The 19,269-nt window shown below is 36.5% G+C and overlaps 2 protein-coding genes across 2 annotated transcripts; one reads left to right on the top strand and one right to left on the bottom strand.

Annotated features, from left to right (window-relative positions):
- The first annotated feature begins 936 nt into the window (after positions 1-936).
- On the top strand, positions 937-7,630 carry LOC116296567 (proline-rich protein PRCC). The gene is made up of 7 exons (XM_089037717.1): positions 937-1,612; positions 2,002-2,061; positions 2,493-3,071; positions 3,588-3,722; positions 5,311-5,448; positions 6,281-6,346; positions 7,464-7,630. Exons 1-7 carry the CDS (start codon positions 1,058-1,060, stop codon positions 7,548-7,550), a joined length of 1,620 nt encoding a protein of 539 aa, XP_088893843.1. The 5' UTR covers positions 937-1,057; the 3' UTR covers positions 7,551-7,630.
- A 5,399-nt stretch (positions 7,631-13,029) lies between these two features.
- LOC116296568 (adenosine receptor A3-like) lies at positions 13,030-15,229 on the bottom strand. Its single transcript, XM_031704605.2, has one exon. It carries the CDS (start codon positions 14,783-14,785, stop codon positions 13,484-13,486), a length of 1,302 nt encoding a protein of 433 aa, XP_031560465.1. The 5' UTR covers positions 14,786-15,229; the 3' UTR covers positions 13,030-13,483.
- Between the last annotated feature and the right edge of the window lie 4,040 nt (positions 15,230-19,269).

Here is a 19,269-nt window from a genome sequence, read left to right as displayed (position 1 = left end):
ACATTTTCTACGGTTTGTAGAGAAGTGGAACACTTAGTTAACAATGCATGAAACAAAGGTGAGTTTACTAATTAAAATGAAGCCCCATACCCAGCCTGGTGAGTTATGGTTTTAGCGAAAACATCCCTCGGAAGTTTCGGTTTGTCGTTTTCAGGAACTTATCTTTCAAACTGCGCATAATCAAAATATTAAAGGCCACAACATTGTCCCTGAAGAGTTTCAGGATTCTGCTGTAGCCATATGCACTAGATGGCTAAGAAATAGATCATATGTACTTGATGGCTAAGAAAATATACAACTTTCTGTGTTAATAGTTAAACCAAACATGGAATATTAATAGAATTGTCCAAAAAGAAGATCAAATGAGAATGTGGCAATCCCATAAATATCATGTTTCTGATAAATGTGGGGATAAAAATCGGAAAATATCTTTGGGTAGCGATGCCCTTCCAGGGGCCCACTGGACCACTTGTCATGTGTGGATAGCGCAACAAAAGTCGTAACATATGGAGATTCGATGGGCTGGCCAATCCCTGAAAAACTCATGGGAGGCATTGGCGCACTGGACAACTTGTCATGTGGATAGTACAACCAAATTCGTAGCATACGGAGATTCGATGGGCTGGACCAGCTATATATGAAGTCCAAGAAAAAACAATTTCAGATTGCAACGAAAATAGTAAACTTTACATCGTAAACGTGTGCCGCCGCTTCTCGACTCCCGTTCGGCGCTCACTCACTTTGTCAAATAAGAAGAAACCTATTAATGCAATGGCCTTCCTTAGCTTTCAAGCTACTTATCTACTGAAAGAGAGTCCCCTTAGTGAGTTTATCTCTAGAAATATACGGTTTTTAGCAGAATTTCATATCAATGAACGCCACACATATAAAAATAAAATAAAGTTTTGGGTTTCCTGTGGTATTGACGATCTTTCAAATTTGCGCAGGCGCATTTCATTAGAAGTTTCAAGATGGCGTCCTTGTAGGTTCTTGTGTAAAGAAAGTTCGACATTTTAGCTCGGAATTTAGACTAATATTTTAGAACAAGACGTCTAAAATGTCACTTGTAGCTTACGGAGATAGTAATGATGGATCAAGTGATAGCGAAGGAGAAGGAAACACTAATTTTCCTCCAAAAACATCGTCGTTTTCCGCTTGTGAACCTTCGACTTCATCTGCCAAACGTGTAGAAGAAACTACTCCTTCTACTTCTACGGCCTCCGAAGACGTAACTTTGACTAATTCTGGTAATCGTTCACGTCTATCATCGCTATTACCAAAGCCAAACAATCCAAACAACGCCACAGCAGTTTTAAGATCGAATTTCTCGACTCTTGACACTCAAAACCTCGATGAAGATGAGGACGAGATTATAGAGGTCGAAGAGGAGTATGTTCCTTTAAGTCAAATAAAAAAAGATAAAAAGACTCCAGTAAGTGTGGCAAACGAAGAGCAGAAATCAGTTGGAAGTTTGTTTTCGCGTATGCCTTCTCCCTGGTCGTTTGGAACAGGAATTTCTGTTGGTAAAAAGAAAGGTTCTGAAGATGATGAAGATGATAAGAGTAGAAAAAGAAAGCAGCCAGTCAGAATTGTGGCTCCTACAATCAGTGAGGTAAAATACTAGTTGACACTTGTAGGCACCACCCCCCCCCCCCCCCCCCCCCATCACCTATCCCCACACACCAGGCGTTAGGCCCACCCTTTCCAGTCAAACCTTTAATAATAATAATGATATCTATTTATATAGTGCTCTTTTCCATATGCATATGTTCGAAGGCGCTTTACAATGAGTTGTGAACGAGAGGTGGCTAGTATGAGATGTAGACACTGAGGGTGGTCACTGCCAGGGTTTCTTTACATCCTCAGTGGCCCTTGTATGTCCCTCGATATTGGTTAGTAGTGATGAAGTGTGGAGAAACCTTTGATTTGTTCCAGGGAGTAGCAATGATGTAATCAATGCACCAGGAATAAGTAATGCAATCAAAATGTATGTTTTTATAGGATGATTTAGATGATGATGATGAAAAAGAACCTACTGCCAAGAAGCCCATGAAATCAAAAGTAAGTTCCTTCTTATTTGCTACTAAAGAAATATATACATTAAAATCAATCAGGTGTTGCACTGCCAGTGACATTGCTATCTCTCGTCATTATGGTGGTGGGTTTGACCCTTAAATCTACCATCATGTGATGGAGTGCTCTTATTAACTATATATAATCTAGGTTATACATTTATTACATCATTAACATTCACTGATGATGGCGGTATGTACGCCAAAACATGTTTGGATTAAAGAAACTTATCCTATTTCTCAAAATTGAGTAGAGTTACTTGTTTAATGTCACCAAATCCCTCCCTACCTGTGGGGTCAAAATAATGAAAAGTATTAATTACTTCAAGAGAAGGGAAATCGTTTTTTTTTTTTTGACTCCCAGATTGGGAATTATTTCAATGAGTCTATAATGTTTCTTTAATGTTGATCTATTGTCAGACTGGTTCAGGTCTCTCTTCACTTCTTCCAAAACCAAGACACAGCATCACTACAACCTCATATAACCCTAACAAACCCATAGCTAAACTGTCCAACAGACCTCTCATCCCACATACACTCACCAAAAAACCAGCACCGGCAAAGAAAAATGCTAAAAAAGGAAAAAAATCAGAAGACGATGGAAGTGGCGATGAAGATGATGGTGAGCCAGTTGCCTTCTTCAGCTTTAGTGAGAAAAAGAGTGTCATAGACACAAATGTACCAAAAGACGTTAAGAAAATTAAGTTAGAGACGTCTGTGATGAGTGTGAACATTCTGGGAGATGAAAATCCAATAGATGTGCCGAAAACACATAATAAATCAGAGACAATTACGGGTAGCCTTGAAGTTAACAGTACAGAGTACAGTGCTCCTATGAGTTCTGGGAAACCTGGGGTAGAGAGTGCCCATGCTTCAGTATCATATGTAGGAGAAGGAAGTCCTTATGGAAGTACATCAGCTGTTTCTCATTACTACGATACTAGTGAAGGTGCTTCTACGACTTACTATCAGCCAACAGCAGGTCCTAGTCAACAATATGTAAGGAATATTTGGATCCTATAATCTGTTTATATTTCATATTTCATAAAGGGCTTTTTTATGAAGTTGCTCCACACACACTACCACTACATTCACTATTTACATCACTCAACTCACACTCAGAGGAGAAAACTGCAGAACAAAGAACAGTGCATCAAACAAACTCAATGGACATAATTTATGAAGTTATCATAATAATAGCAAACTACTTACACTTTTGTTTGGTGATGATTTCAAAGTTGGTTGGATATAACTTTCTCTTTAGAATTTACATTGCTCTTTAGTTCCATTTTTTAAAACTTTGGGGTAGTCCCTGTCACATGCATGGACTATGGGGTGGATGTGAAGTCTTTAGGTGCCAGAACACTTCAATCCAGATTCTCTTATTCTAGCAGTGCTTCAGCTACAGTACCCCAGTCAGCATTGCAATAATACCCCTAACACTAGCCTATGCCCTCACCATGAGGACTCTGCTCAATGATCTACCCTGACATACCTTTCTTGTTGTCCATCCAGTCAGGATATGGAGCATATAGTGAGAATCCTGGATATTATGATGCTGATGGGACACAAGGAATGTATAACCAGACATATGGAGGTTATGCTCAAGAACAGACTAATGAGCAGACAGATGATATTGATATGGAAAAGGTTGGTAAAGTTATTGATACTAACATGGTGGTGATGGTGATGATGATAGTGGTCATGATGCTGATGATGTGGTGGTGATAATGATGATGATGATAGTGGTCATGATGATGATGATGATGGTGGTGATGCTTAGTGGTGATGGTGATGATGATAGTGGTCATGATGCTGATGATGTGGTGGTGATGATGATGGTGTTGATGATGATGATGATAGTGGTCATAATGAAGATATGATAGTGGTCATGATGCTGATGATGTGGTGGTGTTGATAATGATGATGATGATGATAGTGGTCATGATGAAGATGTGATAGTGGTCATGATGATGATGTGGTGGTGATGATATGATAGTGGTCATGATGATGATGATATAGTGGTCATGATGATGATGATATGGTAGTGGTCATGATGATGATGTGGTAGTGGTTATGATGATGATGTGGTAGTGGTTATGATGATGATGTGGTAGTGGTCATGATGATGATGATATGGTAGTGGTCATGATGATGATATGGTAGTGGTCATGATGATGATGATGTGGTAGTGGTCATGATGATGATGATATGGTAGTGGTCATGATGATGATGATATGGTAGTGGTCATGATGATGATGATGTGGTAGTGGTCATGATGATGATGATGTGGTAGTGGTCATGATGATGATGTGGTAGTGGTCATGATGATGATGATATGGTAGTGGTCATGATGATGATGATGTGGTAGTGGTCATGATGATGATGATGTAGTAGTGGTCATGATGATGATGATATGGTAGTGGTCATGATGATGATGATGTGGTAGTGGTCATGATGATGTGGTAGTGGTCATGATGATGATGATATGGTAGTGGTCATGATGATGATGATATAGTGGTCATGATGATGATGATATGGTAGTGGTCATGATGATGATGATGTGGTAGTGGTCATGATGATGATGATATGGTAGTGGTCATGATGATGATGATGTGGTAGTGGTCATGATGATGATGATGTGGTAGTGGTCATGATGATGATGATGTGGTAGTGGTCATGATGATGATGATGTGGTAGTGGTCATGATGATGTGGTAGTGGTCATGATGATGATGATGTGGTAGTGGTCATGATGATGATGATATGGTAGTGGTCATGATGATGATGATGTGGTAGTGGTCATGATGATGATGATATGGTAGTGGTCATGATGATGATGATGTGGTAGTGGTCATGATGATGATGATGTGGTAGTGGTCATGATGATGATGATATGGTAGTGGTCATGATGATGATGATGTGGTAGTGGTCATGATGATGATGATGTGGTAGTGGTCATGATGATGATGATGTGGTAGTGGTCATGATGATGATGATATAGTGGTCATGATGATGATGTGGTAGTGGTCATGATGATGATGATATGGTAGTGGTCATGATGATGTGGTAGTGGTCATGATGATGATGATGTGGTTGTGGTGATGGTAGTGATTATGAAGATAGTGATAATGGTGATGGTGATGAGACAATGATATATATGGTAATAATAACTCAGGTATATATCACATGTGATCCTATTTTAACAAAAACCACCCTTGATGTTTTAAAAATTCCAGTTAAAAAGATTACAAGGTAAAAGAAATTGTAACGAACAGATCAACATCATAGATATCAATGCGGCTGACCAGACTGGTGACACCCAGCTACAAATGACAAAAATAACCTCTGAACAGATTGCTCATCGTCCTTCCAAGGTTTGTTACATCAAGGGTTTTTAATAGACCCTTTTTGAGTTCCAAATTACCGCTGTGTTTCTTGATTACAGACTCATTTGCTCAGGTGAAGCCTCAAATCAGTGTCTAATATTATTACTCGCAAATACCAACGGTAAAGTAAAGAATGCACAAGTTCAACAATACGAACACTTTGAAACTTGACGGACCTTGACTGGAAAACGTGAATATTCTTCACAAAATCGAGGCTTAGCCTGAGTAAATGAGTCTGTAATCAAGAAACACAGCAGTAATTTGGAACTTCAAAAGGGTCTATTTTCACTCCAGACTTTCAGGAGTTATGATTTATATAATCATATGAATTATTTGCACGAGTCTCAGTAGATTGTTATTAACACAAGTGAAGATCAAAAGTTGACAACAATGTGTCCAGGTCAACAAAACTTGTTAGCCTTTTGAGAGTTACAGAATGCAGGGTTGCTGATAGTAAAAAGTGATACCTTAATTTCTTTAGTTTCCTTGCGCATAAGAAATAAACTGGCTGATGAAGTGTCCCTATTCTAAATACACAACTTTATAATTCCTGAAAGGGCAATTAATGATTCTATTTGGACTATTAGGGCCACATTTACATTTTTTGTAATCTACAGTCTTTTCTTCCCCGACCCCCACCAGCTCTCCCCCTCCCCCCCTCCTCCCTACCCCCTCCTCCCTCCTCCCCCTTCCCCCTGCCCCTCCTCACTTCCCCCTCCCCCCACAAACATGTAACTAGACAAACTACAGTTTTGCCAATACAATAATTTACGTTGTCTATTATTCATTATCATTTCTCAATTCTTCTTTCTTCTTACAGAAAAAGGGCAATATGCCATCATCACAGCAACGCAGAAAACATCAAATCACCTACTTAGCATTTCAGGTATGTCAGCTTGACAATGCACTGAAAGTTAGTTGTGTTTGGCAGCATAAAAATTGAAAATACAACCTTTATAGACTAAATATCTATTTTATTGAACCCTGAAAGAATCTATGAGATTTACAATTATAATGCCTGCTTACAACAGTGTATTAAACTTAATAATAATAATAATGGCTTTTATTTAAACACAATAACAAATTACAGCATTGCTGATGTGGTCTGCGGTGTTCAAAGTCTGGGCACTCACAGATCAAACTCTGGACTGAACGAAGTCAGAGCACATTAAATCCAATATTGAATAGACCAGTTTCGAATTCCAAATTACCGCTTTGTTCCTTGATTACAGACTCATTTACACAGGGTTAGCCTCGTATCAGTGTTTAAATATTCACAAATACCAACAGTAAAGTAAAGAATGCACAATTTCAACAATAAAAACAGTTTGAAACTCGACGGACCTTGACTTGAACACGTGAATATTCTGCACAAACTCGAGGCTAACCCTGTGCAAATGAGTCTGTAATCAAGAAATACAGCGGTAATTTGGAACTCGAAACTGGTCTATTGAGATTTTGCATATTAAAAATCTGAAATTAAAAATAAGAAGACTTTCTTTTCCCCCTTCTTGGGACTCAAAGATGACCAGATAAAGTACCCAGGAGAAGAGTTTAATGTAGTTAACCCCCAGGGGGGGGGGGTACTCCACCAGGATTTGGGTAGGGGTGTTCCGCTGGGATTCTGAAAGGGGTACCCTGTTTATGACAAAAAAACTCAAAATTATAGACCCTGTTTATGACAAAAGATATAATTAATTGCACTGTGTTCCTGTTTCAATTATCATGTCATCTCGTGTATCGTTTTTTTACGACCGTAACTAACCAGTTTCGGTCAATACGAAAGTAGAAACCCTGAATATGACAGGAAACTCAGGAAGAACTTGGAATTCGAGTGAAATTGCATACCCTGTTTATGACAAGAAGCCCGAAAAACCATACCCTGTTTAGTGGATCATCCCCATATAGTCCATATATGGGAGTACCCCCCCCCCCCCCCCCACTGGGTGTTAACCACTTCATGTGGGGTGATAGTTCATTAATCATTATTTATTATTAATTAGGCAAAAGAGAGGGAATTTGAACTACAACAACAGTGGTCTTCAAATCGTCAAACAAAAAGACAGACTCAAGCTAAATATGGGTTTTAAAGATTGTGACATGTTAAAATAATAGTATTGTTTATTTTGTGCATAAAAATATAGGAATTAAAAGGAAAGCTACATTTTCATTATTACTTTAATTATCAATTGGGAAATCACAAACCTTTTTCAAGCATATGAATTATTCATCATGAGTTAAAAATCATTTTTTAAGCATTTTTTTGGACTATAGCCCATGGTTTTGATGAAAAATGGACCATTTTCACACCTTTTTGCAAGATATGAATTATTTATGAGCACTTAAAAATCAGTCATTTTTGGGCATTTTTGGCCAAAAAGCATGGACTATAGCCCATGGTTTTGATGAAAAATGGGTTATTTTCACACCTTTTGCAAAACTATGATTTATTTATGACAAATGAAAAACCAGTCATTTTTGGGCATTTTTGGCCAAAAAACATGGACTATAGCCCATGGCTTTGATGAAAAATGGACCATTTTCACACCTTTTGCAAAACTATGATTTATTTATGAGTGCTTAAAAATCAGTCATTTTTGGGCATTTTTGGCCAAAAAGCATGGACTATAGCCCATGGTTTTGATGAAAAATGGACCATTTTCACACCTTTTGCAAAACTATGATTTATTTATGACAATGAAAATTCACTCATTTTTGGGCATTTTTGGCCAAAAAGCATGGACTATAGTCCATGGTTTTGATGAAAAATGGGCCATTTTCACACCTTTTGCAGAACTATGAATTATTTATGACAAATGAAAAATCAGTCATTTTTGGGCATTTTTTGCCAAAAAGCATGGACTATAGCCCATGGTTTTGATGAGAAATGGGCCATTTTCACACCTTTTTGCAAGATATGAATTATTTATGACAATTTTAAAATCACTCATTTTTGGGCATTTTTGGCCAAAAAACATGGACTATAGCCCATGGCTTTGATGAAAAATGGACCATTTTCACACCTTTTGCAAAACTATGATTTATTTATGAGTGCTTAAAAATCAGTCATTTTTGGGCATTTTTGGCCAAAAAGCATGGACTATAGCCCATGGTTTTGATAAAAAATGGCTATTTTCACACCTTTTTGCAAGATATCAATTATTCATGACAAATGAAAAATCAGTCATTTTTGAGCATTTTTGGCCCATGGTTTTGATGAAAAATAGGCCATTTTCACACCTTTTGCAAAACTATGAATTATGTATGTGAAATGAAAAATCAGTCATTTTTGGTTATTTTTGGCTAAAAAGCATGGACTATTGCCTATGGTTTTGATGAAAAATGGGTATTTTCACACCTTTTCCAAATCTATCATTTATTTATGAGTACTTAAAAATCAATCATTTTGGAGCATTTTTGGCCAAAAAGCATGGACTATAGCCCAATTCAAGTATAGGGGCTCTAAAACGTGTTCGCCCATTTATTTCGACCGATAGTGCCATCGAAATCTACGAAGCCTTAATTCTACCCAAACTGGACTATTGTAGTGCAGTTTGGGATGGATTAAGTGATAAACTATGTGTTCAACTACAAAAGCGTCAAAATCGAGCGGCTAGAGTTATCACAAGATCTAACTATGACATAAGATCTAGCCATCTCCTTGACCAATTAAACTGGGATACACTTGCAGTTCGTCGTAAAAAACAAAAAGCCCTACTAATGTTTAAGACGATGCAGGGACGTACACCAGTTTACTTACAAAACCTTTTCTCCGACTACCATACTAAATACAACCTTCGAAATCATGATCATAAACTGTCAATACCTAAGCCACACACTGAATATCTAAAACGATCATTCAGCTATAGTGGGGCAAAATTGTGGAATGACCTACCGTTAAATATAAAAGAGGTCAAGTCAGTACGAAAATTTAAAACGGAAATTGATAGTTTGTACAGTAAGAAAAGTTGTAACTAAGGGCTCCACGGTAAACATGTAAAACAGTAACTAGCTTTTTAATCGTAAATCTTTACTTTTAAATATTTTTAGGCAATCGACTGATGTTTTTACCGTGGCAAAATAAAGAAGCTTCCTTCCTTCCTTCCTTCCTTCCCATGGTTTTGATGAAAAATTGGCTATTTTCACACCTTTTTGCAAGATATCAATTATTCATGAAAAATGAAAAATCAGTCATTTTTGAGCAATTTTGTCTGAAAAGCATGGACTATAGCCCATGGTTTTGATGAAAAATGGGCCATTTTCACACCTTTTTGCAAGATATCAATTATTCATGACAAATGAAAAATCAGTCATTTTTGGGTATTTTCGGCCAAAAAGCATGGACTATAGCCCATGGTTTTGATGAAAAATAGGCCATTTTCACACCTTTTGCAAAACTATGAATTATGTATGTGAAATGAAAAATCAGTCATATTTGGGCATTTTTGGCTAAAAAGCATGGACTATAGCCCATGGTTTTGATGAAAAATAGGCCATTTTCACACCTTTTTGCAAGATATGACAAATTAAGATTTTGGCCAAAGGAACAATATCCCATGTTTTGTGTGAAATATTTTCATTGCTGCTTTAAATAAAATTGGAAAATTTGAAAGACATCATTCCAAAACAAATGCAGATAAAGTTGCTTGGACATGTAACTGTATGGAGTGTTATTTCAAACGTCACTTGTAGATATATACATAATGTTGATTTGTATCAGCACCTGAATCAGAATCAGAATAGACTTTAATTTTTGCTTAGGCGTAATGTGTTCTCCTTTCAAACCATGTGCCATTCTAATGATAATAAGATCCCCATTCCCCCCTCCGAAAAAGCTAGAGTTTTATCCATATCTTGTGTATTCATAAGTGCAACCGTAAACAAAGAAATGATACTCTAGGGAATGACCCATGGTTTGAAATGAGAAAACAAACCCAACCTTGGACTAAAAGGGAACATTAACCAATCCAAAGGTGAGAAAAGAACTGGGTCGAGTTGGTATTGCAGTGCATTGTGGGTCTGTTTTAGGGGACTTCCAAGATGGCGTCTATTTCTTCTCCTACAACAATCCCAAAATGCTTTGCAATGCTAACTCGAACCAGTATATTCATCCACCGTGGAATAGCAAATTGGCGCCGTAAGTGGCATTTACAATGTACGCCTAATGTCCTACAAATGTCCGACAAATGTCCGACTAATGTCCGACTTATGTCCGAATAATGTACAAGTAATGTACGACTAATGTACGACTAATGTCCTACTAATGTCCGACTAATGTACAAGTAATGTCCGACTAATGTCCGACTAATGTCCGACTAATGTCCGACTAATGTCCGACTAATGTACAAGTAATGTACAAGTAATGTCCGACTAATGTCCGACTAATGTACGATTAATTAATGTCCGGCTAATGTAAACTGTAAGACGGAAGCGCAGTGGGAATGACGGAAGCGCAGTGGGATCTGAATCGGAATTGAAGCGATCGGAAGGTTTAATTTTTTTCCAAATTCCATGCGCCGCTCAAGCTCGCAGTTCACCACTATCCATACAGACTGTGCTTTAAAAAACTATCAATATAGCCTTCATCACAGTAATATACCAGCACTATCATAGGGAGGGGGTACGGAGGGGCACGTGCCCCCCCCCCCCTTCCCCTAAAAAGTTTGCATTTGACGGGAAAATGGTACATACCCCACTATAATCGAGACCTCGCTACCTACCACAAATATACAAATCTGGTAAAATCAGGCTCAACCAATATGTTACACACCTATTGATCAAGCCAACACATCTATTTTCGTACAAATATTACAGAAACCTTTTCTTTACTTCGCTTAGTGAATTTCAGCTTGAGTCATCGTGGTAAATTATAACGAGAGTCTTTTAGAAGCCAAAACCAGGCTCAACCAACATGTTATACCTATATTGTAGTAGTAGTAAACTCTTTCTGCATTAATACAGAATACTTTTCTTTACTTCGCTTAGTGAATTGCAACTCGAGTCATCGCGGTAAATTATTGGTGAGTGTCCTCTAGAAGCCAAAACCAGGCTAAACTATGGTTCTTAATATGGTGGATAAAAGGATATATATATATAATAGATATAGATATATGGATAAAAGTGGATGATCGGTAATGGTATCAACGTTCATGAAATATTTGAAAATAAATAGAAATCGCATCTACTTTGAGCAATAAAAAAGATTTTCCTCCCAGATCAAAATACTTTCAAAGATGCTGTCATTTTCTACTGAATCTTATATGGTTATTTTCACTGTTAAGCGATATTTTTTCGCTTACCAATTGTTAACTAATCTTATAAGAATGACAAGCTGTCGTTCTGTGATCCAACGCGAGTAGAGAGACGGGCATATGTCAGCCTAAAGTATTGTTCTAAAGCACTTGAAGAATAAATTCACTCGAAAGGTGCAGGAAGCATTATCTGGAGTATAGACAAATAAAAGGCAAATCGATGTTGATTTTCTGTCTTGTTATTTCCGAACAAAAAGCTTTCGTCTTTCTTCCTTTAGTTCTTTTTTTTTTTTCTCTCCTGTGAATTTTCTTAAAAGAACACTCGAATAAGCTTTATTAAAAAAGCGCCGTCGGTGAATATAGGTGTCAATTGAATGTTTTTGTTTTTGTTTTTTCTTGAAATCATGTTAAAATAATGTGAAATGAGTCACTCGTATTATAGCGTCATAATTAAGTGATATTTTTAGTGGAAGCAATTTTACGATCAAAGCAGCGTTGAGAGGCTGGTTAGTTTATGTGAAAGTGGAGATGTGGCGAGGATGATGATGGTGGGGATGATGATAGTGGGGATGATGATGATGCTAGTGCTGATTATGATGATGTTTATAGTAATGGTGGTGATGATGGTGGTGATGCTAGTGCTGATGATGGTGATGATGATAGTGGGGATGATGATGATGCTAGTGCTGATGATAATGATAGTGATGGTGGTGATGATAATGGTGATAATGATGATGATATTGATGATGATGACGGTATATTGATGATGGTGACGATGGTGGATATATTCCATAGAAATAACCGGAATTTATAATATGAATATTAGAATGTCAGAATATCGTGAAGATCAGTTACGAAGCGGTTAACAATCAACCTTATGAGATTACCCTACTTTGAACCAGCGGGGCCTCTTCGTCTGCTTCAGAACTTATCCGCTTCAGAACTTATTCTTAAAAGCTTTATTAAGACGATTTTCTAAAAGAATTATTAACCCAAACAATAAAATTTTCAAATTCATTGATTCAAATAAGTTGTTAATAAAATCAAAAAGTAAAGTAAAAAAGTCAATATGCGTTGACCGGAACTGTCCATAGTGGCTTGTGTATTATTCGTTCGTTTGTCGTTTCCGTCAGCACGTTGTTTTTTCGTCAAAATTAATTGAAAAAAATAATAGTTTACGAAATAAAGATCAAACTCATGCAGAGCCCTAAAAAATAAAGTGCAAAAGCACTAGGGAATAAGGGAATAACCATTCCTCAAAATTACTGTGAAAATTAAACGTCTAATATTTTAGATGGATGAATTTGAACGCAGTGCAAAACCATTAAGATGTTATTTATTTGTAGCGACATTTTTTTAAATTATTTATTACAGATCTTTTCGTCATATCATTAGAAAAAACTCATTTTTGCGCTGCCATTTAGTTAACTATTTTCATGACATCAGCAGTTACAAGACAAGGCAAGATAAATAATGAAGAGTTCATTGGAAGGAAATTAATTGAATTTGAAATGACTCTCTACTTCTAAAACAAGATTGCAAAACATATTGGAGACTTGGAGAGAGGATAATGGCAAATTTCCATATGCTATTTGAAGTTGATTTTTCTGGCGATGGTCAGTGATTTGTCATTCTAAATACAAATAATCATGGCTGACATCTAAACATATCAGGTTAAACAATATTCGCTTTTTCAAATAATTTTTCCATTTTAAATTCGCTTTCTCACGTCTTCCATACAAAAAAGGATGAAGATTTAAAATGATGGTGAACTAGTTTACTGAGCTCGAAGAAGGGTTGACTTTTTTCTCTTCCACTTTGGTTATATCCGTAAATTTATCTCCTACAGCAATGACTTCTTTTCCATCGCAAACAAAGCAAACTTCGAGGTTTTTAGGGAAATAGTTTTTCTCGCCGTCAAACACGGAAGGATCTATACGAGAGCGATAAAAATTCCTCCCAAAAACTGTAAAACAACTTATACTTTGATCAGCAGGTACGTAGGATAAGGAGTCATTGTGAATAGAATTGCCATTTCCTCGGCAAAAGGCACAAGTCAAAGTTTCGTGAATATAACTCCAGATAACGCGATTTCGAAATATGTAAATAGCTGGAAAAAGCGATCGCTTTAAAGTGAAAATAAAATACGTGATGAAACCAATGCCAAAACCAACTTTGTCAGAGGTTATAACGCTCCAAAATGTAACACAAAGTTCAGGGAAAGTACAGATAAAAAACATTAAAAAAAGAATAATTGCCGTCTTGGAAGAACGTTTGTAAGCATCAACAGCGAATCTCTCGGCGCTGTAGTTCCGTGAAACATAATTGTTGTCAATGTTGACTTTACTTCGCCCCCGAACAGCTTGAATGATGCGATAAAAGACGTAGTAACAAAGTAGAAATGGAAATACAATATTTATGACTTTAAGGAAAATATTAAACACTTCGATGCGGATTGATGGTTCGTAAAAATGGGGAAAAGTAGTACATCTTTTTGAGCCGTGTAGTTTATGGATTAGGTTCCAAGGAGCAGCTGATATAAGCGCTTGGATCCACGACCAAACGATCAGGAGATGAGCTCGTCTATGAGTCATCAAGCGACGAAGGCCTTTGACTAGTGTAACGTAGCGATCTATAGCGATTCCACACATGGTTAGTATGGCTACTATATGAAAAAGATCCTCAAAGCAAAAAATAATACGGCACAGCGTAAATTGCTTGTACAGTGTGGAGCCTAGTGTCAAGCTTAACCAAAATGGAAGATCAAAAATCGATGAAAGAAGGTCAGCTGCACATAGATTTACGACCAAAGTGTTAGTTATCGTTCTCATTTTAAAATTCTTACAATAAGTAAAGATTATGAAGAAATTCCCCATCACTGCTACGCCGATAGCGAAGAGCATCATTATAGATTTACCAAGGTTAACCTCCTCAAGATTATCCAAGTCCTTTGTCTCATTATTTACGAAGGAGAAATTCGTGTTGCTACAGTTTATCAAGCGCCCAGGTTGGCTGCTGTTCCCTCCGAAGGATAGAATTTGTTTCGCATTTGTATTTAGTAAACAGGGAGCCATGTTGTATCAGTTGGCACCGTTGGAATAGAAGTGGCTTTCTCATTGCGTGAAATCATATGCCACTGTGGTATCCTGCATTAAGTGAACAGTCGGCATTCAGTACAACTGTATCTAAGTGCCCTTGATGTTGAATCAGCCACGGTTCTACCATTTATATAGCCCTCGAGCTCGAACACTATCAGATCTGTTTTCAGGTTCAATTCGGAGGCAATGTTCACATCGACTGACTGATCAAAAATAAACTTTCCACTTTAACGCATGCGCACCAATTCATTAGTCAGGTCCTTGAGACGCTATTTATTTGTCGAACGGAAAAGCTCGTTAAACCTTGCTAGACTTGATGCTTCCTCAGAGAAAAAGACATCCCTGGCAATTAGGATATTGAAAGCAATTGGGTGAATACCAAGCTTATTTACTAGTAGACATTAATTGAATGTTTTTGATGAACTTGACAAGACTGGTTCCATTTAGTAGGACAGTCAATAAAAAAACGTTCGTAACAGCTGTTGGTAAAACTGAACATGCAAATGAAGTTTCGGTATAACAGGACGTAAAGATTATTGTCGCTCTGAATTCTCATTCTTTGCGGATTGCAAAACTATTATGAATCAGTGAATTTGGACAAAAGGCAGCGGAAAAAATTGAGTGCAAAAAAGTAATTCTACTTCCTGCATTAATGATTCTCTCGCGAAGTATTTCATTAAGAAAAGTAAGAATTAAGGGAATATATTTTTACGTCTTTTCCTGCTCTTCAACACCAACGCTGATCCTTGAGGAACGAGAGAATAGAATAGAAAAAAAAAAAAATTGGGCAAATGAGTAGAGTTCTTCATTCTCGTTTGGGGGGAGGGGAGGGGGTAGAAAGAACAGAAAATCTCCGCTCAAAGAGCAGGCAGATTTGTCCTGTTATCAGTATGACAGGAAAGAAAACCGAAATAGGCAATCAATTATAAATTATTTGGACAAATTCGATTGTACTATTATTATCACACAGGCTTTGCAAACCTTCAGGCATCAAGTATTTTGAAGAACCAAGAATGCATTTCCACTTCTGGACCAAAAGCCGCTCTTCTTATCGAACGAACTTAATGGAATTTCCATAAAACTGCGGAAATTGAGCGAGAAAAATTTCAAGGGGATTATCGAGAACTTGGAAAAAACGTGGGGAAAAACGACGGAAAATAAGTAAAAAAGAGAGGGAAAAAAATTATTATGTAAGAGAACAACGAAGATCCCAAGATCTTAGATATAGGTGTCCGTCAGGAGACTAGGTTCCACTGTAAAAATGAGTAGGTATTATTGATCTTGGTTTGTTAACGAATCGAGGTTTCCAAGTAAATACATCTTTATTCATGTTATAAGTCAGATTGATTATTTTGGGATAATTTACAAACAAACATGTTTACACAAGTCACAATTTTGTTTTATCAATATTTATATAAATGCACAAATATAAACTACGAGGTTTACGATAGCAACTAAACTTTAAGCTTCTGGAACTAGTGAAGTGAAATATTAACTGGCGTCTGATAATGTTATGTACACAGGCTAAAACATCGATATCGTAATGAAGCCGACTCGGACGACAAGAGAAGCGGAATAGATTAAAGAAAACTGCGCCCAATCAATCCTTTCCCTCCTACACAAAGCAAGCTATTTTGACAACGATTAAGGAATTGCTACTTGAGTTTGAACGATGAGAGTAAATTAGATATGAAGTAGGGGGGAAATACATTAAGGTAGGTATAGAGAGAGAGAGAGATAAAAAGAAAGATAAGACAGATGAGGTGAACTAAAAGAAGAAAAAACGGAAAAAGTAGGTTGACTTATGTAATCTTTAGCTTAAACTCATTACAAGTCAAGACTTTACTCTGACCAAAATTAAAAATTATAAATGCATGTCTAATCATGTATATGCGATTGTATAAATGTTTTAATTAATAAGGGAAAAAATCATAACTCCTTCAGTTGATCTGATGTTGATTAAGATGCTAAATCAAACTTCAAACAAATTAGCGAATGATAACAGGAAAACTAACACACTTAACATTGAAAAAGTTGACATTATGAAAAAAAGATCGGCAAAATCTACTTAATATCATTATTTTTTTCATTTAATTTTTTTTAGTTGATTATTTAGTTAATTATTTTTATTTTATTTTATTTTATTTTTTCGATGATTTTATCAGTCCATTTCTATTTATCTAGATGGTACTAGGGTAAAAGGGAGTAGGATCGTCAGAGATAAATATCAATGTTGCGTATAGTATACATATAATTAAGCTACGGATACACGGTGCAATATTGCACGCCAAGTTTCAGGCAATAGATGTTGCGAGCCATGCCACACGACGCAATTTGTTGCAAGCAATGTTGCTGAAGTAGGAAATGATTCTACACCAGATTGCACATAATGGCTACACCGTGTGTCTGCGTGTGTCTAGGTATATATATTATAAGTTGATTTTAATGAAGTGCTCTTTAATATCTCAAATAATAATTTTCTGAACTCAGTCGCACGCGATCGAATTAGGGACCATTTAATTTTTGCTTTTTTTTAAATGTATGATTCCTTCCCAACTTTTTTACGTGGACCACTATTTAAAACAGAATAAATTTTTTAAATAATTTTTATATTTAGCTGTTTATTTTAGGGGTGGCCCCCTTGAGTGCAATATTTTTACGTCCCTCCCCCACTAGTTCCCACCAGCCCACCCCCCCGCCCATCCACCCCCACCCCCAAATAACCGTACATAAAAATGAGGCTTATGATAAAACGGATTTCTGATAAACATGTATATCACATAATGGACTTATTTTGTTGACTTTTTTGACAGACGTCCAGCAAACTCGATGTTTGCAAAAAGAATCTTTGGAGACGCCTGTCAAAAGGATGTAAGAGTAGACCGGTGGTCACACGTTAGCATATGAGAAATTTGAATAACACATACATGTGTAATATTACTAGATTCATCGCTAAAAAACAAATACCTAAAACTATTCTATTATTCTCATTTACTTACGTGTTAATTTAGATGTGCGTCATCATCAGCCTTCGCAAACGATTACAGTCAAACCAGCTCATGCGTTCAGCCCATCGAGGTTCCAACAATCAGTTCGTTATTCGATCGAAGTTTGATTTTCATCTTGCTTTGAAGCTTGCATTAATAAAAAAAAAACAGCGAACAATAAAATGAATCTTTGAACCTCGATAGGAACGCATGAGCTGGTGTGACTGTAACTTAACTTTGGAATCAATGAGACTTGGAATACCAATTAGGCTTTGCTATATGTTGTTTTCTAGTATTTGATTTGTTTATGCACTTATACTTGCAATGTGGCATTAATCGAGATAATAAATTGTTCACACTTTTAGTATTCATAGCATCAGTTATGCAAACCTAGCTTCTCTCTCCTCTATTTCTTGCATTTGTTTTCTATTACACTATTTTTCTTTTCCCTTTTCTTGTGGATACTATATCGGTTCCATATATTTCTACTTCCATTGCTATTTCCAAAATAAGAAACATGCGATTCTATGCAATCTAGCGACAACAAATTGAAGCTCTTTCGTCAATTTTCTCTCTCTCTCTCTCTCTCTCTCTCTCTCTCTCTCTCTCTCTCTCTCTCTTTTTTTTTTTTTTTTTTTTTTTTTTTTTCATTTTGTTCAGCAAATAATATTAACCTTAATTAAATACTTCCCATACATGAGAAAGACTACAGAAAGATCCATCCATGACAAGCTCTCCCAGCTCCAATAACTAACGACCAACTCTTATTTCAAATAATTATTTGTAAAACTACCGGCTTTATAAGGACCAAAGATTAATTAGACATGAATCCAATAAAAACTTTTTAATTTATAAAACCATTCAAAATACTCCGAGGAGAGTTAACACCCACGGCTAAAACATGTCGCCTGGAATTAAATAAGTTACACGATATTATGACAGCTATTCTTCTAACCCTTGACTGTTCATTTGAATTATGTTTAGCATAGTGAAAGAAAATGAGTGGCAGCACATTTTTTCTATCAACAGTGCTGGATTTGACCTTTTCGGCAAAATAAATACCAAATTCAAAGACAGACATGTGTTTAGCAAGACCCTGAAACGATAATAGAGGCAGCTGTTTTAGCTCGTTTCATTTTTATTCGTGTTTTACTTTAATTTTTCTTAAAAACATGTTTTTTAATAAGAAGAATTAAGACGCTCCGGTTGCCATGGAAACGGTAAAATAAATATCCAATATTTCAGAATTAAAATCTCGAGTTAAGTGAATTAAGTATGTTAAAAAAACAAGATCGTGAAATAAAACGACAATGAATATATAAAATCGTATTTGGGGTTGGAAACTGAAATGCATCGAAAACGTTTGTCAGATATTTCGTGCCTAACCAGGAATACTGAAGGGATGTAACAAGAATAACTTCTTAAATTGAAGTAAGCTATAAAATTAATGCAATATTTGTGGAATCAGTTCGG

This window comes from Actinia tenebrosa, unplaced genomic scaffold (assembly GCF_029948245.1).
Source record: "Actinia tenebrosa isolate PJP-AT-01 unplaced genomic scaffold, QUT_ActTen_1.0 PGA_scaffold0__85_contigs__length_37466705, whole genome shotgun sequence".
NCBI lineage: Eukaryota > Metazoa > Cnidaria > Anthozoa > Actiniaria > Actiniidae > Actinia > Actinia tenebrosa.
The sequence above is the reverse complement of the archived record's forward strand: the minus strand, read 5'-3'. Positions and strand labels throughout refer to the sequence as shown.

What these genes read in the sequence shown, in the direction of transcription:
- LOC116296567 (XM_089037717.1), top strand. Translation starts at nt 1,058, where the DNA reads ATGTCACTTGTAGCTTACGGAGATAGTAATGATGGATCAAGTGATAGC. An exon ending in TGGCTCCTACAATCAGTGAG is followed by an intron (nt 1,613 to 2,001) that starts GTAAAATACTAG and finishes ATGTTTTTATAG; the next exon opens with GATGATTTAGATGATGATGA. An exon ending in TCACCTACTTAGCATTTCAG is followed by an intron (nt 6,347 to 7,463) that starts GTATGTCAGCTT and finishes ATTATTAATTAG; the next exon opens with GCAAAAGAGAGGGAATTTGA.
- LOC116296568 (XM_031704605.2), bottom strand. Translation starts at nt 14,785, where the DNA reads ATGGCTCCCTGTTTACTAAATACAAATGCGAAACAAATTCTATCCTTC.